The sequence below is a fragment of the Cucumis melo genome, chromosome 1 (genome assembly GCF_025177605.1).
Source record: "Cucumis melo cultivar AY chromosome 1, USDA_Cmelo_AY_1.0, whole genome shotgun sequence".
NCBI lineage: Eukaryota > Viridiplantae > Streptophyta > Magnoliopsida > Cucurbitales > Cucurbitaceae > Cucumis > Cucumis melo.
The window spans coordinates 2,102,081-2,114,808 of record NC_066857.1 but is presented as its reverse complement, the minus strand read 5'-3'; the positions used below and the strand labels follow the sequence as shown (position 1 = coordinate 2,114,808).

The following is a 12,728-nucleotide window of genomic DNA, read 5'->3' as shown; positions in this document are numbered from 1 at the left end:
GAGTAAGCTTCCTTTGTTGTTCATGTTAGTCTAATGAGATGAAAGCCACAAATCCCACTTTAATTATGAAGATTAAGTGTAAATTGTTGATGCAACTTCATTGTGCAATGGATTTAATTATGGACCCGAAGAGATTGATGAGATTTATCTCTATTTGATTCAACTTGAATTTATGGAATTCTTTCGATTACGGCCCAAACCACTCTAAAACTCTATATGAGATAGTTGCAAATGTAGCAATTGTATTCAAAATAATTAAGTACATAGCAACATTTTAAAAAAATTGCAAATATAGCAAAATCTGTTAATGATAGGAGTCTATCACTGATAAACTATGTAGCAAATGTTGGTCTATCACTGATAAATCATAAGAGTCTATCAACGATAGAAGTCTATTATTAAGATTTTGTTATATTTGCAATTTTTTTTAAATGTTGCTACATACTCTCAAATTAATTAAACACTGGATTTCACCATTTCGTTCTAAGATCAAAGATTAGATGGAAAGACACTCAGTGTTAACCCTAATATTGCGGCAACACTGTAAAGCAAGACCCTAGTTTTTTTACTTTTATAATCATTTTGCCTATTATTAACCGAGTCGATACATTGATACTTTGCTCGATACTACCATTTTAGATGCTTGAAACATACAGTGTCATCAAATAAACATAATAAACCTAAGAAAACGAATCTAAACTAAGTAAAGTGAGATATAGTACACTTCAAGTATTATCTCAAAGATCGAAAAAGAGAGACAATGAGAAAAACTAGATACAAGATTAAAAAAAAAAAAGTAAAATTAAGAATTAAAATTGATCATTTCTAAAATTGGAAATTAGATTAACAAAACACATACATCATTTGTAATATATTTGGAAGATCTTAAAAAATAATGGCACCCATGGAGAATGGTTGATTAAAATAAGGAACGAAATTTACGTTAGAGTTGGATTAGGGGTTAATTATGGGTATTAAATTAAAGAGGAAAAGAGAAAGGGAGGAAAGAAATAAAAGTGAAATGGTAAACTCAGTTACGTCAATGTCAAACATATCCCATCAAAGGGAAAAGACAGAATATTATTTTATAGAATTAAAAAAAAAATATATATATAAAAATTAGGATTGTAATTATTATTGTTATTTGACTTGGAGAAGTCATAAGCAAAGTACCACACCACTCTCCTTCACTCATACGTTACATTAAATTATAATATATATATATATATATATATATATTTCTTCTAAGTTAAAAAAATAATTTAGAATAATAATAATAATAATAATAATAATAATAATAATAATAATTGAGATGAGTTACTTAGAATGTGTAAGAAAGAGGTGGGATCCACGTGAGGCATGCCGGCAAATCAGTTGGGAAGTCCTCAATCCTAAGAAATAGTTGATTGCGTTTTGTGGGTTTTTCATGTGGGAGAGAAGAGGAATGTGTATGCCTTTTTCTCTCCCTTCCCCCCCCCACCCTCCCTTTTTTTTCCTTTTGCCTTCCAAATTCAATTCTCTTCGACTATTAGATTATATATATATATATATATATATATATATATATATATCTTAATTAGATGAATCAATTAAGGATTTGTTATGTATAGAGATTGAATTGAGACGAGAGGTAAAAAAAAGAAAAAGGAATTTTTGAAAAGAAAAGAAAAGAAAGAAAGAAAGAAAATAGTATTTGTTGAAGGTAATAATGAATGGGGGTATATATGCACACTTGACACTCCAATGATGTGGGCCTACTGACTTGTTAAATTGGTCCACGACCAAACCCATTTTCGTGCGTGACACGTGGATGACAGCAGGTGGGGGTGATATAAGCATGAGGTGTGATGATGCTTCAAAGTCTTCTATTTTCACACTCTTCCATATTTCTCTTCCCCCCTCCAAACAAGAAAAAAAAAATATATATATATATACAATAATTTAATTACATAGTTAAAAAAATAACAAAATTTTAAATTCAATCGATCAAATCTCATCTGGACCAGAATTATGCAAGACTATTATAATTACTTTTAACTACTGCAGATATTGTTTTAAAATTTTCAATTAGTTACTGGAAACACTGTTTCAAAATTTCTCATTTGCTATCGAACTTAATTACTATTTGCTAGAGTTTTTATTTATTATTGAACATTCATAATTTTTTTATTTGTTGTCATAGTGTTTACTATATTTTTTTTCTCAAACTTATAAAATAATCTATACCACAAATAATACATAATATTATAGTTCAAAAACACAAACTATTATAACTCAACTACAATAATTTATAACCACAAACGCTTCTATAGAGATGTTGATGATAATGGGTGAATTTAAAGTTTTTTCAATAATTTTTATCATTTACAATAACCTTATGCCTTTCAATTTATTATATCAAAAACAAAGTTGAAATTTTGATGTCAATCTTAAAGGTTTGAAGGAAAAAAAAAAGGGTGGGTGTGTCTAAAGCTATTTGATTTAAAGAGTATAAAGATGTAAAATATAATTTTGGGAAATTATTAATGTACAAAATAAAAGAATGAAATAATTATCTAGGTAGCACATAGTTTCAACAAGTACCAAGAGACAAGGATTCATATAACTCTATCTATAGATATGGGTACAAAATAATGAGTTGCCATAAGTGAAAGAATAATTATGATTGTCTCTAGCTTTAACTAAATTTCAACAAGCACATCTCTCCATTATTAGTTAAGAGTAATAGACCAAATAAGTATATTTAGATTAAAAAGAAATCATACAAATAATAAGAGTTATTCAATAATTGTAGAAATACTAAACTCAACTATATAAACACATTTATCACACCCATCAAAATTACAAATTTAAATTTCTCATCGAACTAAATAAAGTAACAAACAATAATTAATTATCATCACCATCATGACCATCTAGCATTTGATAAATATAATTGTATCAATTTAATAAATTCATAAACTTTTTCAACTATATAGATTTCAACATTCTATTAAAAATTTTAAACTTTTATAAGTAAATTAATTTAGACTTTCAATTAAAATTATTTTTCATCAATTTTATTAACCGACACTTAAAGAAAAATCTACCCATGTGAGAAATAAATCCACTAACAATTTCAAACGCGATCTTTAAAAATATTCTAAATTGATTCTCATAGGACAATTTAAAATTTTAATAGAAACAATTACACATAACAATGTGGGATGTAAATTGATACATACAATTACGAAAATTTTACACTTCAAATTATTATAACTATTAGTTTTGAATTTGAATTTAAGTTAACGCGATCAAATATAATACTATCTCCAAGAAAATAATAATAAACACATGGGGTTTAGTAAGTAAATAGGAAATTAGATAAATAGGTTGTGGAACATGTGGTTGTGGTTGGTAGGGACTGTTATATTACTTACTTTTAAAGAAGAAGTAATATAATTAATTGAAGTTTGAGTTATGAAAATAGGAGATTAGGGTTTTGGGTGAAAATTAAAGATTGAAATTTATTAAAAGTAATGGAATTGGTAGAGAGAAAAAGTAAATGATGAGAGGGAACATAAGGAAGAGAGACAAAGATTATTACAAAATAAATATAAAAATATATATAAACAAGAAAGGAGGGTGTGGGGGGAAGAAGGGGATAGTGGGGAGTAATGATATGGTTTATGTAATGAGACAAAGGGGCGCAGGCCAGGCGGTGACACACCACACCTCACCACACACCCTGTGGATTTTATAAATATTTTGTTTATATGTATGGAAAGAAATAGTTGACTCTGCTTCAGAAAGTGAATATGTCTATTAACTTTCTCATTCATTTCCATACCCATTATGATATCGTCCGTTTTCCCGCCGCCTTAGCTGCTTCCTTTTCAATTATAACATTAACCCATTTTGTTAACGGAAAGTTACCTTTCTAAGGTGGCTGTCCCTTTGATGTCATTTCATTGGAATTTTAAAGGAAAATGTTGTGTATATCACTTTTGAATATGTTGTGACTCGTTGCTAGTTTAATTTGATAGTGGGATAGTAGGATAAAGTTTTAGTTAAGAATTCAATTCATTTTTGTAACAAATGAATTATACACAAGTATAAACTATATTTTAATTTTCTACTTTCATAAATAGATATTGTTAGGGTAATGCGTAAATTTCATAAAACTAATTCGTGAAGTAATTTTTTTTTACTGTATATCATATAAACATTGTGAAGTCTCTCCATTTTTTTTTTTTTTTTGCTACTTTCTTGATATAGTTAAATTTTGATTTGTTTAATGGTTAACAAACATATAAATAAATAAGTAAATTTACATTTGAATGTGACAATGTAGTTGAATAACTTTGTGAAGGTAAGGGCACTTGTGTGGGGTGGTGATTACAAAGTTTTTAGTGATGAAATTGATTACCCAACTTGACTCCCACGTCACCTTCTCCCTTTCCTTTTTCTCTTTTCTCTTAGTATAAATACATCATCATTCCTCTTACCATTTTACTATTCCCTCCTCTAATTATATCAAACTCCTAAAATTCCTCCTTTCTTTCAAAATTAAATCTCCATGGCTGCACCAGATAGCCATAACTTCAACCTCCCTCCCGGATTCCGATTCTATCCAACCGATGAAGAACTGGTCGTTCATTTCCTCCACCGTAAAGCTGCCTTGTTGCCTTGCCACCCCGACGTCATTCCCGATCTCAGTCTCTTCACGTACGATCCTTGGGAGTTAGACGGTATAAATTATTATTTGTTTACACCCCATTTGATATCCATTTGATTTTCTTTAAAGAAAACGTCCAAATTTGGAATTTTGTTATCTACGGTATTTTCAAAACTAGGACGAATAATAATCTTATAAACTATTTAAAAAATCAGTACTACACACTAGGACGAATCTTATAAACTACTACTTAAAAAAGAAAGTAAGTTGGGAAAAGGTTATGATGAGAGGAAAAGTTTGGTGGCTGATTGGTTGTGTTTTAGGGAAGGCGTTGGGAGAGGGAAACCGTTGGTATTTCTACAGCAGAAAGATTGAAGGTAGAGTTACTGATAATGGGTTTTGGAATCCGTTGGGCAGAGATGACCCTGTTCTTTCAACCGCCACCTCCGAAGTCGTCGGAATGAAGAAATATTTTCTCTTTCACCTCCAAGACGCCGATGCCGGACCTCTCAAAACTAACTGGATAATGCATGAGTTTCGTCTTGCCGATGCTGCCGCCGCCTCTAGTTCTTCTTCCTCTAGACGCCGTGGACGGCCAAAAAGAGTACGCCACCTCATCTCTCAGCTTCAAACCAATTTTCTAATAAATGTTTTTAAAAAATACATTTTGGGGGAAAATCAAAAATGTTTTTTTTTTTCTTTTCTTCCTACCAAATCAAATTTTCTATTAAAAAAAAAACAATTTAATGTTTTTTTAGTATAACTTTCCACATGGGTTTTTCTTTAATTTTAGTAAATAAAAAGTACTTTGGAGATTGAATTAATTCAAAATCTATCAAACATGATTAAGGAAACACTTAAGAATAGATTATTTTAAAATGAGTTTTAAGAGATTGATGAAAAAAAAAAAAAGACCATCAAAATATCTACAGATAATAAAACATTTGGATCAATGGAATGTTTAATTAAAATAGTTTTTTAAAAATTATTTAAACATTCCAAACAAATTTCTTTAAAGAAAACCGAAAACTATATAAAATTTATGTCTAGAAAAACTAGGAAAAAAAATTTATAAAAAATAAAAATAGTTTAATTTCTAAAAATTAATAAGTATTTGATTGAAATTAAATTCAAAATTTAATAACTAATACTATAGACTTCTATAATTAAAAAAAAAACTAAAACTAAAGTAATTTTCTTTAAAGAAGTTGTCAAAATAAAAATATTTTATGGAAAAATCAAGTCTAATAAAATTTGTTTTTAGTAGTACTTTATAAAATGTAAATATGTAAATAGTGTTTTCTTTCTATTATTTTTAAGAAAATCTTTTTTAACTCAAAATTGACGTAAAAAGTAGAAATTTGAATAAATATTGGTGTGTATATTATATTAAGGATTTTTCAATAATAGAAAAGTTGACAAACTGAGCAAAATTAATTACACTTAATTTTTCCATTATTAATTTTTCCATTAAATGTAAATATTTTGTAAAATGTTTTATTTTAGATAATTTCTCATAAAGGATAAAAAAAATTAGTTTGGTAACGATTGGTTATTACAGGATTACAGCAAATGGGTATTATGCAGAGTTTACGAAAGAGATGAAGATCAAAAGGAAGAAGAAGAAGATGGGGCGGAGCTATCATGTTTGGATGAAGTTTTTCTAACGTTGGACGATCTGGACGAAATAAGCTTACCCAATCGCATCCAATGAACACAACAAAAACCATTTACATTACATTACATTACATTACATTACATTAATTAAATATATGCTTCCCAACCCAAACACACTCTTCTTACCCACGTGGTGATCTATAGCACTTATTATTACTACTACTACTACTACTACTACATCCCCTCCACCACCCAAACCCTCTCTAAATCACCAACTCAACCCAATCCCACTTTTTCATATATATATATATATATATATATATATATATATATATATATATATATATATATATATATATATATATATATATATATATATATATATATATATCACTTTTTATTATCTCTTTATGCTCTTTTTTTTCTTTTTAATTAGTTATATATGTTAAAAACAAATTTCCAATTTTACTCAACTTTAGTTATATAGGGTACAATTTTGTTTTTTTTCTTTCTTCCCCCTTTTCATATTGTTATGTTAATTATGTAAGGAATGTTACTTTTTAAATGTATACTTAATTATTATTAGTTCTTGTTTCAATTTGTTGAATTCTACAATTGTTTTTTTTTTCTTCTTCTTCTTAATAGACATGAGAGGTTATGATTATTAAGGAAATGAAGGGCATCGATGTTAATTATTAAATTTTCTAATAACACTTTAATGGGATGGCTAATTATCAGCATGATAATGTTTTTCAATAAGTGTATCTCCAAAGGTTAGATATTGATAATTAAAATTAATTATTTGATGTCTTTATAAAGGTAAAGAAAATGTCTTTCAGTAATTGGACATGAAATATTAAAAGATACACTAATTAATACTAATAAGATTGATTACTTTTTAAAATTTAAAAAAAAAAAACATTGTTTATAGAAATATCGATAAAATAATAATTATTGTAAATATTTCTTATAAAATCGATTAAAAAACAAAAAATCAATCTAGCTACTTATTTAAATCTCAATGTGTTTAACTAACATTATATTATATGCTATTTAAGAAAGGTAAAGTATTTTTTATTATGTTATATTTACACTACAAGATACCGACTATTTTTCGATGGTTGATGAAATTTTATTATCGTGTAAACAACTCGATTGATAGAATATACTAAAAGTTAAGGTGTCAAGTGCCACCATCACCACACCACCTTAATTACACATGTGACATTTTATTTTTCAAAAGCGTGCATGATCAATAACATACTTTCCTAAATTAAAACAACTGATGTTTCTCTTATAGTTAATACAACCTTGAAAACCTAATCTAGCTTGCACGAGATTCTACAATTGAAACAGTAAATCCAGTCCTACAACTTTCATTGTTGGTTGTAAAAGTGAAAAAAGTAAAAATTAGAAAAATATAAGATGTTTTGATACATTAATTTGTAAACATAAACATAGTATCAAAAAAATTGTTACACCTCTTCAATTATTAGATCATGCAACAACGAATAGAGTGATTTATTGCGAACTTAAACTAAATTTGGATTACACATACCAAATCATCATTAGTGAACAAACTTCATCATATATCAACATTTTAAATTGATACTTTGTCGTACTTCAACTAACATAGACAAATAATTAATATATACGATAATTGATTAAAACTAGAATTGTCTAAGAAGGATAATAGTTGCAAATTCAATCTCAGAAAATTTATATTCCTTGATTGTAATTAAACTTCGAGGTTTTTCCTTCTTCTTACTCGTCGTCCTATACTTAAAAATGTATAGAAACAAGAGTGCATGTGAAAGAACAAAGTAGAAAAGTAGAGAAGATGGAGGAAGAATGTTGGGATAATTAAAGTAGTGAAGAAGGGAGAAGGTAAAAAAAAGGGAATAAAAAGATGAAGAAAAGAGAGATGGGAAGAAAGTGTAAGTGTAAGGTGTGGAGCCCAGAAAGCACTGTGCTGGCAGAACTTGGGGAACCCTAAAAATGATGAACCCAATATTTATCTTCTCTTCTCTACCTTCTACCTTCTACCTTCTACCTTATTATCATTATTTGATATATATATATATATATATATATACATGGTAGTTGTGTTGTGTTGTGTTGTGTTGTGTTGCAGACACAGAAAGTGAAACACTTTTCTTACTTTTTCTTATTTTTTAAAAGTTTATGAGTCAGTTTAATGTAACCACTCCAAATATTGCACTGCCTTGCTTACACAAGCATACAGTCATTCATGACGTAACCAACATCCCTTCTTCCTTTTATTTTCTTCTTCTTTATTATTATTATTATTATTATTTAGAAAAATTATTAATTAAGCTTAACCAATGAAAGAGAATTATTCTCACATATCAAAAATAATTAAAACTTTTTTAAAATATAGTAAAAGTTTTATCTTTTTTTTTTTTAAAAAAAAAATAATTTCAATTTTTGTTAAAAATATTTTAATTTGGTTTGAATTTGTTTCATTTTACTTTCTTCTACTTTTATTTGTTTTTTAAACGAATAAATAATTGGAAATATTTTAAAAAATGACAAAATGTTATGATTAATTTATCATAAATGATAGTAGTTTGTCGATCGATATTTATCGCTCTCGACAGTGACATTTTGACATATTTATAAATATTATTCTTCATCCTGATGTTGAAGAATCTCGTATTTTTCGCTTTAAGAATTGTGTTCATCTTCGTCGTTTTCTTCGTAGGCGTCGTAAAGTCACCAATGGCAAAGGTTTTCGTTCTCATACCAAACTTGGCTTTGCGGAGGATTTCGTTGGAATCGCTATTCTTACTCTTATTCGTGTATTTCTCTGCCTAACTTCGCTTTCTTGTCTTGATTTCTCTCTCTATCTGTTTTTATTTTATTTTATGTATTATATTTGTTATCTTCTTTCGTAAATAATTTCAATTTTTGTTAAAAATATTTTAATTTGTTTTTTAAACGAAACAATTGGAAATATTTTTTAAAAAAATGATAAAATGTTATGATTAATTTATGATAGATGACAGTAATTTATCAATCGATATATATCGCTCTGGACAGTGACATTTTGGCATATTTATAAATATTATTTTAGTTTGTTTTGTTAATTATATTTGCAAACAACTTTAATTTATATATTTTGATCCTAAAACTTGGCAGTCAAAATTAGTTTTTAATTAAAAGAATAATAATTTTGTCTATAAAAATACAATGTATTAATATTTTTTTAAAAACTATTAGTAAAAATATTAATAGATAATCAAAGTTTCTTTCTTTAAGATCAAAGATTTTTGTTTTGATGATTGTGTCGAACACTACCATTTTTCTAAAAAATAATTTATTTTCAAAATTAAACGCTCAAAGAACTATAATAAACACACTAAGTGATCACTGTTTAAACAAACTTCGAATGTAAGGATAAGATTATATCTTTCTCATCTCATCATCGATAAAGTTGTGGATTTAAGGGAATTTAAATACCCGTATTTAACTCCTGAGTTAAAAATTCATACCTTTTTTCTTTTTGGTGGAGATTGAAATTTGCAAACATACTTAAATTAAATCACTAATGTACTTGCATATACAAAACTAATTACTATAATCTTAATTAGCATTTACTACTGCTTCAATAATTTATGCAAATTACATATACACTGCATTTATAGTTACCTATAAACAAACACATATACTTGAAATCATGTCCTAAATTGGTACCACATCAATTCAAAACACAATAGTTTGTACTTGTAGCTTGTTCTACCCTATTTGGGTCTTGGTTGTACAATGCATTCATTTCCTTTTTCAACTTTCGTCTGTATTCAACTAAGAAAAATTAATGGTCTTCTCGACAAAAAATTATTTGGTGAAGTTGTCATAAAACGTGTGGCCAACAATTTTTAATGGTCAGAATATGAGATAAAAGTCAAATTTATATCGATTGATTGTTAGATGATATATAAACAAATTATATTTTTAAATCTACATACATTAAATCATTATATTACGAAACAACGTATATAGTGGTCTCATTCAATGATCTACCATTTGTTTAAATGACTACATTATTCCATTAAGAAAGTTTCGAACAATAACTATAGATCGATCCATCAATACTCCCTCCCATGCATGACTCATCCTTTAATTGGGTTGTTGACATTGACCTATGAAATACATTATTAGCAATTGTTGCTAATACGTAAACCAATAGTTTAAGCTCCAATTTTAAAGGATGTAATACGACACAAGTGAATATTTTTTACTATAACAAATGAGATAGAGGGATTTGAACCTCAAATTTTTTTTTTAAAAAAAGATAGTAATGTTAATTATTGAGTGACGTTCACTGTATATAACAACATCAAAAATATATATACGATTCAAGATATTTAACACACAAATTTGAAAGTTGGTCGTATGTAACTTTTTAACACCAATCAATTTTTTATTTAACTTTTGTTTACTACCAAAGTCACTTCGAATCACTTTTGTCCATACACTATGATCAAAATGACGTTGTTGGACAAAAGCACAAAAACATAGTTGAAACTATCATGTCCTCGCTCTTTCATTAATCCACATTGTTTAAATTTCGGGTCTAACCTTTTTCTACTACCGTTTTCTTGATTTATTGAATCCCCACCATTGTTTTGTATATAATACCCAATAGTTGTATAGATAAAACAATCCATACAATTGGTTGAAAACCAAAATTTCTCATAAACTTTCAAAAAGGTGATTTACTATAAACGAGTTATCATACTTTCCATAATTGATCAGAAAAATCTAATTGAAAATCTAAATAACTTAAATTTATCTAAATGGATTTAAAGTAGGTTTTTTGTTTTAAACACACACACAAAAAAAAAAAAACATTTAAATTTTTTTCAGTTGTCACTTTAAACCCTCTCAAAATTAACCCCAAACATGCTCTAAATCAAGTTAGGTATAAAATAAAATAAAAACAACGTAGCCAATGGTGCATTACATAACTCAGGTAAAAGCCCAATATGAGCAACCCACATTCATGAGTCACGTTGTCAAAACTCACACTCAACATGGACTTGGGCCCAAGGTCATGAGCCCAACTCACCTTTTTTTTTTTTTTAATCAAAATAGTTTAAATGAACAACTTTTTTTTAAAAGAGATAACTCTCTCTTAAATCAATCTAACAACTTTAAGATCAAACTTCTATAGATTAATAACTTATTCCCACGTTATGATTTCATCAAATTGGATCATAAACTAAAACTTGTATAGTAAATTTTACTTATACTGAACTTGTACTAAAATCACATACTAAACTTGTACTAGATTGTTCAATTTTAATAATTTCAACAAAAAAAAAAAGTTCCCAAACTTTTAAGGCGTTTGGGGAAATAAATTGTGGATGGAAAAAACCATCTAGCAAACATGTCGGCATGGGACCATATTGGAAATTGGAACTAATAATCTCATTGGTATAAGCTACATATGTGTCATATAGGCAACCTATATAGTTAATAATCCTTCAAGGTTTGACCTAAAAGTCAATTAGACCGAATTAACTCTACTTAAAAAAAAAAAAAAAAACCCCAAAACACAATGAAACCAATACAAGAACTTTAAAGATGGAGATTACTTCGATTGTGACCAAGATCGAGATGAAAAAACAAACACGTAAAAACCTTTGAAAACGCGTAAATTAGTTCACTCGATAAGAAGTGTGATTAATGTCGAAAGATAGATCAAAAAGCTAAAAAAATAAAACTCAAATTATTCACCGGTAAAACATGATTACACTTAGAAGAAAAACAAGACTTTTTATATAGTTTTAGATGTTTATATTCTATTTGATCAATGAAGACCAAAAGGTAACATCACAATCAATTTCCATAAAAATTCGTTATCAAAATAAAAAAAATAAAAAAAAAAATAAAAAAAAAATCCTAAAACACTTTGTTTTTAATATTCTTGAAATGCTTTTAAAATCCAAAGTCAATGGCAGAAATGTAAAGTCTCTTATAATTAATTTTTAAAATATCTATGCAACATAGATCTTTTTTTTTTCTTTTTTATTTTTGTCTTTCTCATTTATTTTTCAAAGAAAAAAAAAACTCACAATCTGAATACAAAACACTTTTTTGTTTATTAAATAAATAAATAACTTTCAAAACAAATTCATTACCATAGGAGATGATATAAAAGTTTCAACCCAACTTTTATTCTTGAAATTGATATAAAGATACTTTTGCCTTTTGAATAAAGATAAAAACTCAATCATATGATCTTATTTTTAAACACTAAAATATAATCTAAAGAAATTAAAAGAAAATGGATGATGTTTTTCACTACAAACAATTTACTCAAGTCAAATTTGTGAATCCATTTTTTTCTTTTTTCTTTTTAACTTTCAACTTTACTAAAAACTAATTCCATATGGGTATAGTCGATATTCAAATTCATACTTGGTCA

At 27.3% G+C, this 12,728-nt stretch overlaps 1 protein-coding gene across 1 annotated transcript; it reads left to right on the top strand.

The window, feature by feature from the left end:
* The first annotated feature begins 4,511 nt into the window (after positions 1 to 4,511).
* LOC103495457 (NAC domain-containing protein 104) lies at positions 4,512 to 6,817 on the top strand. Its single transcript, XM_008457024.2, has 3 exons — positions 4,512 to 4,730; positions 4,981 to 5,261; positions 6,219 to 6,817. Exons 1-3 carry the CDS (start codon positions 4,559 to 4,561, stop codon positions 6,369 to 6,371), a joined length of 606 nt encoding a protein of 201 aa, XP_008455246.1. The 5' UTR covers positions 4,512 to 4,558; the 3' UTR covers positions 6,372 to 6,817.
* Positions 6,818 to 12,728: the final 5,911 nt, after the last annotated feature.